Here is a 6,120-nt window from a genome sequence, read left to right as displayed (position 1 = left end):
ATTCTCTACGAGGGAAAAACCGTTGCATAAATAATTTTTGAGACAAAATAAATACATAATTCACTCTTTGAAACAATAGCTTTTCTCTCTAGATTCCGTGTCCCACATAAAATAACTGCAAAATCCATACTCAACATGGCAAGTTGCCATGGTTGATATGATCTCTGCATAAGCTCTACACAGAAAATAAGAACAGAGAGGAACTGTCTTTTATCCCAAGTTGTGTTCATCTGTTTCTAGGGCTAGCACTTCTACAGGATATGTACAGCGTGTGGCTATTCGCTTCCCAGTAATATTCTTTAATGGAAAACACAAACTTTAGTCTGAACGTTGAGAAGTTAAGTGGAGTTGCTGTTAAAACTAAAGATGTACCAGAGCTGCACAAAATACTAAAGACTTTTCTAAAGGAATTCATGACTTTCAGATTAGCAGAGGCCCACTTCTCATGCAGAACCCTTCTCCCAGAACATGGCTTGCACAGTCTTAGCTCTACAAGGAGTATGGCCAAGTAATTCAAAGGCTACAGGACAGGAAATGTACACTGAGATATCTAGGTTGATACTAAAGTCAGTTGTGTACTAGGAAATAAGGACTAATCAGTATTTTCTTATGTTAAATTGTGCACATCATTAGCTGCTTACAAGACAAACATCAGTGAGGTTATCTCTCTTGAGAGGAGCATCCATGTCATAAAACTGCTTCCCTTAGGAGAACTCGCTTAACTGGTCCTAACCCAAACCCTTGCTCCTAAAAGAAAAGGATGGTTTGGCTGTCAACTCTCAGTTCTGAACCTGTTGACCCTACAGCATTCTAATTAGAAGCGTAACATAGATTGGTCACGCTTATGAGAGCACAAATGTCATATTTTGGTTTTCTTTCTCAAAGGAAACCACTTGGGCATGAGGACACCTGGCAGAGGACACTCCCTTCTGGCAGCCTGGCTCCAGCTGAGACCCAGCCCCAGCCTCCCCATCCCCAACATCCCCAACCCAATGGGACTGCAATGCCCCACCTCGCTTGTCCTGCACCACGGGGTTCAGAAAAGGGAAAGGGATGTGGCATTCCTTCCATGTCCAGCAAGCAGAACGACTCCTAACCAGGTGTGATGTGCCTGTACCCTAACAGCCTCGCCTCCCTCTCCTTGCACAAACCAGGTGGCCTCATGCTGACCCCCAGGGTGTCCCCTCCTCTCAAACTGAACGTAGCTGCTGCTCCCACCAGCTTGGTTTATCTCATTCTCTTATCAGACCATAACCGCTATCATCTGATGGATTTTGACTATGTGAGCCTTAGACCCAGCGTAGCAGAAGGAATTGGAACCACCTGCAGTCAGACCCTCGTGCTCGGCCTGTGCGTGCCGTTGTATATGGTATAAAATATCCAGAGCTGCTGGGCTGCATCACTTGGCATGACCTCCTAATAGGCGTTTTCCAGCTCGTGCTGGTTCGGTTTGCTGCTCCTGGCTCGGGACAGACGTGACTTCTTGTTCTTCTGCGGCCTGGCGGGTTCCTTCCCAAAGTCCTTCAGCTCGGACTGGTTGTGGTATCGAGTGTATCGCTTGCACTTGCAGGCTGTGACAGCTCGGAATTTGTAAGTCCGAGTCTCATCATCGGGACACGCCATCTGGATGCGCTGCGTGCGGGTGTGAGCCGGGATGCAGCGATAATCCGGGGAGTTCTGCCTCCACCACTTCCCTCTGCCGATGGAGTTGGGCAGGAGGTGGGATGGGACGCACTGCCCCGAGCACACCAGCTCCTTCACGGGCTTCAGGCTGCGGCACGACCCCTCCGTCACGTAGCGGGTGATGCGCATCTCTCTGCAGCTGAAGTCAGAGACATCTGCAAAGGAAAAGGGCGTTAGCGTGTGATTGCTGCCTTCCCGTCCCATTCCCATCCACATCCAAGGGAGCCATCAGCTCTGAGCCCTCAGCGTTGGGAAGGATGTGGAGATGTTGGAGAGGTCGTGAAGATGATCAGAGGTTGGAGAAGCTCTCCTATGGAGTCAGGTTGAGAGTTGGCATGGAGAAGAGAAAGCTGTGGGGAGATGTTGTTGTGGCCTTCCAGTACTTAAAGGGGGATCATAAGAAAGATGGAGAGTGATTTTTACACTGATAGTCCTTTTGTCCTGACTGTGACAGGACAAGGGGGAATGGTTTTAAACTAAAAGAGGGGAGATTTCAATCAGATGAGAGGAGGAAATTCTTTGCTCATAGGGTTATAAGATGCTGGCACTGCTGCCCAGAGCAATGGGTGCCCCATTTCTGCAGGTGCCATGGCCATGGATGGGCAGTGGGCTGCCTGAGCTGCTGGGGGGCACTGCTGGGGGAGTTATGAGATGCTGGCACTGCTGCCCAGAGCGGTGGGTGCCCCATTTCTGCAGGTGCCCATGGCCATGGATGGGCAGTGGGCTGCCTGAGCTACTGGGGGCCCACTGCCCATCCATGGCCATGGGCACATGGCAAGAAGGGTGGAGCTGGATGGGCTGTAAGGTCCCTTCCAACCCAAGCAAACTGTAATTCAATCACCTTGAATGATGGGTTTGAGGTCTCCAAAGATGCTAAGGCTGCTCTAGTTGTGAGACCCTTGAATCACCATGGATATGTTGATGAATCCACGCCTGCCCCCACCACAAGGCAAACCCCACGCAGGGCTGTGCTGGTGAGCACTGAGCTCATGGGTGCCCAACACCAGCACTTACTCTACTGGGAGTTCCACTGGCTTCATTTACCATGGACAAAGCCTTCCCCAATGCTCTGGTTCAACTCTATTGACCTCAGAGGTTCCCTGCAGATTTAAACTTTTCTGCAGAAGGGAAGTTTTCCTTAAGTGTCTCTGAGCTAACATTCCAGGTGAGGGAAATCAGCAGTGCTATGGAATTTCCACTCTTCAGTCATAATGTTCTCTAAGTTTATTGCTTTCTGTGGTAATCCCACATCTTTTCCTTTCAGAGGCACCTTTCAGATGCTTGGGAACTTTGTGGGGTATTTTCCCCCTTATTTTTTTCCTATTGGATAACTGTAGATAAATGAAACATTGGGAAATAGAAATCTTTTAGCGTTCAGGATTTAGGCAAACTTTCTCACTGTAGGAATTGCCCTTTCCCAAACGTGTCTCTTTTGCCACTTGGGATGCTCTGCTACTTGACCTGCTTGCAACACACAGAATTTGATTTTTGAAGATGTTTATCAAACAACTCCATCTAGAGGAACACACGGTAATGTTCTTCTCTTAGGGAGAAGGTATAATTTTGAGTCACGAGCACGACTTGTGATGGAAATCCTCAGCTTACAAATGGAAGCCTGAGTCTGCCAGTCCTTTCTGTGCATATGTCACCTGCCCTATACATGCACAGAGTGCACAGGCTGCAAAATTATTGATGCTGTTCTGCATCCTCGTGTGACCCTGGAAGGTCTGGCTGCTTTTGGATCAGCATTTCCATTCCTTATGTTAAAGACACAAAAATAAGTATACAAGACTATTGCATACCCTGATACGTGTCCAGTTAATACCCTTTACTCCCTCCTTTTCACCCCAAACCCCATGCACGTTTCAGTGGGATGGACCCCAGTGGACATCAGTGAAGTCAGAGGCTCCAAATGAGGATTTGCAGATGTAAGTGAACCAACCTGCCTTGAGTTGGGGATGCGGGGCTGCCTGCAGGAAGCACAGTGCTCCCTTTGGGGAATTTCAGACCTCTACGAAGCAGCTCTCAAGAATATCATTAGTTTTTTTCTTTTAATATTATCTGATTTTAACCTCTGGATGTCCCTTCCGACCCCTGTGATGGGGTGAGCTGCTATGTGCATTTGGCAGCCTAATGCAGGTCTGAAGGACTGAGTTTGCCCTGTTTCCAGAAGTACTCCCTCTAAAACTCCTTTGCTCTCTCTGCCTTCCATCCATCCTCCCAAAGCTATGTGCATCATTGTGAACATCACACATTTGCCCACATGCAGTAAATCTATTAAGCAGCCAACCTACTTCCAAACCTCTGCCAAAGAGGGTCCTCTCCCATTCACTTGGGCATGAATTCCTTCTGGAAGTGCTCTAACTCCTGTTGCCTCTTGCAGTCCAGCCAAAAATCCACTGTTAGCAAAGGACACGGAGCAGCACAGCTCACCCAGCTGAGCACCACTTTTGCTGGGGGTCTCAGACCCCACCACCCCGATTCCTCCTCAATACCAAGAAATCAGTCTTTAATTCCCTTCCACACCTATTTGACTAAAAACCAGCTTCTGATAACACCTGATCTCTTGCAAACTGTTAGGGTCCCAACCAGCAATCTAACATGATTTGTCTTACCATTAGGGTCCGGAGTTTGCTGTATGTGCCTTCCCCCGTGTTTTGCCTGGTTCATCGTGTTGTTGTTGCTGTAAATCTGCTCCATGGGGGTCTCTGTATTTTCGGTGATCTCAGGGATGATTTCTGTCGCATCATTTTTGAACACTTGCCATCCTCCAGCTGCCCGGGATGCGATTTGGATGAGGACGCAGACAGAGCACACAGCCCAAGAGATCTGCATGGTGGCAGCTCACGGGTCGGCTCCTCAGCACCCTGACAGCCTCAGTTCCCAAGCACAGGCAAATCGTTCCCCTTTTTTAAATCCTTTTTAGAACCAAGCCAGCCAATGGCTGTCCAAAGTGGGAAGGGCCAGACAGCAACTCATTCATCTCAGCTTTTGTCAGTGTGAAATAGAACGGTGTGCGTGGGGGTGGTTTGGTTGACAGGACTCTACAACTTCCACCTAAAAACTCCTCGTGTTGTTGGGTTTTGTGTCTGGCAGCAGTGCGGGTTGATGGGAGCAGCGTTGCACTGCAAGCCCCACTTTCTCTGCAGTTTTTGGGGTCTGACATCTTGTGTCACAAACGCACCGAAAGAAACAGGAAAGAGCTTCCTTCCAAAATGAGAAGTTGCTTTATTTAACAGAAATCAGCTCTGAGGAGTGTGGCTGTCGGAGCAAGCAGCCAGGTGCTGCTTTCTGAGGTGCTCTCCCTTTTTTTTTTCTTCCTCCCTTATTTTCAATGCGTGCACAGTGGGATCACTGCACGCTGCTCCTTCTGCTGGTGTTTTGCACAAGGGTTGGGTGCAGCACATGAGATTATTTTAAACACAAGAACATGGCCAGGCTGATTTCTGTGCATGATGCAACTAAGGAAAAGATAGAGATGATGCCCTTATGCCCAAGGCAGCTATGCCAAAGTGTTATTAATGCAACATGTTCCAAAATCTCATTTATGGTATTCTTTTTTCCTTGCAGAATTGAGATGATAATGGGGAGAGTTGGGCGATTTCTGCATCTCAAGGCCACAAATATTTCTGTGGTGCTTACAGATGCTATCAGGCTCAACACATCAATCAGGAAGAGCCCTTCAGTGAGGTCAGACCCTGTGCTGAGCTCATCACAGCTACTGAAAGCAAATGTGCATTCAGAGCAGTGAAGGACACTTGTGCAGGCTCCTGCAACGTCTGTCGCATCCATCCCCATGCATGTAGAAGAGAGATTCCAAAGTGATTCACCGAGCTTCAGCAATGTGAAACATTACTCAGAATGTCAATAGCAGCCTCTGAGTTCTCCTCTGCCTCCGTGAGGGCTGGGAGCAGTTGGGGCTGTCTGGTTTCCCCCTGTTCCTGTAGGGAACTTGTTACCTAAGGCTTGCATTCCATTCCAGCCATTCCCCTGCCCTGGCACAGAAAACAGGTGTCACCAAACGTGAAGCGGAGGTGTGCTCTCCTGTTGGCTGACCCTGATGATAAATAATCCATCCAAACAGCAGTGATGACCTGAGGCCATTTCACCTTTTTGCCCTTCCACACCCCCAGACACGCACAGCGTTTGTGTGCTGAGCTGGGGGAGCTTCAGCCTCACTGCTCCATTCAATGGGCTGCAGCAGCACAACTGCATTTCTTTCAATTAAGAACGCCTCTTCCACCCAAAGCAGTTGTGATGTGAATGGTGATGGTCTCGCAGATGCCACAAACCCAAATTCTGAGGCGTTGCAAAGGTTTTTTCCAACTGTAACTTTTCTCAGTTCCAAATCAATGTTTTTGGATTCCACATCCATGCAGGGAGGAATGTTGTATTGGAGCACCTTGGGAGCACCCACCGAGGGAAATGCATTCTGAA

General features: G+C 48.4%; 1 protein-coding gene across 2 annotated transcripts; it reads right to left on the bottom strand.

The window, feature by feature from the left end:
* Positions 1-330: 330 nt before the first annotated feature.
* SOST (sclerostin) lies at positions 331-4,576 on the bottom strand. Of its 2 annotated transcripts, none has more exons than XM_090125033.1 (2): positions 4,299-4,576; positions 331-1,838 (listed from the first exon to the last, which is right to left on the bottom strand). In XM_090125033.1, exons 1-2 carry the CDS (start codon positions 4,516-4,518, stop codon positions 1,417-1,419), a joined length of 642 nt encoding a protein of 213 aa, XP_089981159.1. In that variant the 5' UTR covers positions 4,519-4,576; the 3' UTR covers positions 331-1,416. The 2 variants fall into 2 exon arrangements, with proteins under 2 accessions (XP_089981159.1, XP_031456372.1); XM_031600512.2 differs by having other exon boundaries at positions 331-1,870; positions 4,319-4,576.
* Positions 4,577-6,120: the final 1,544 nt, after the last annotated feature.

This window comes from Phasianus colchicus, chromosome 26 (genome assembly GCF_987193195.1).
Source record: "Phasianus colchicus chromosome 26, bPhaCol1.hap1.1, whole genome shotgun sequence".
Lineage (NCBI taxonomy): Eukaryota > Metazoa > Chordata > Aves > Galliformes > Phasianidae > Phasianus > Phasianus colchicus.
The sequence above is the reverse complement of the archived record's forward strand: the minus strand, read 5'-3'. Positions and strand labels throughout refer to the sequence as shown.

Excerpts from the sequence above, each read along its gene's own strand:
- SOST (XM_031600512.2), bottom strand. The coding sequence starts at position 4,518 with ATGCAGATCTCTTGGGCTGTGTGCTCTGTCTGCGTCCTCATCCAAATC. Across the intron at positions 1,871-4,318 it reads CACGGGGGAAGGCACATACA|CAATCACACGCTAACGCCCT; the intron begins GCAAACTCCGGA and ends ACGGGAAGGCAG.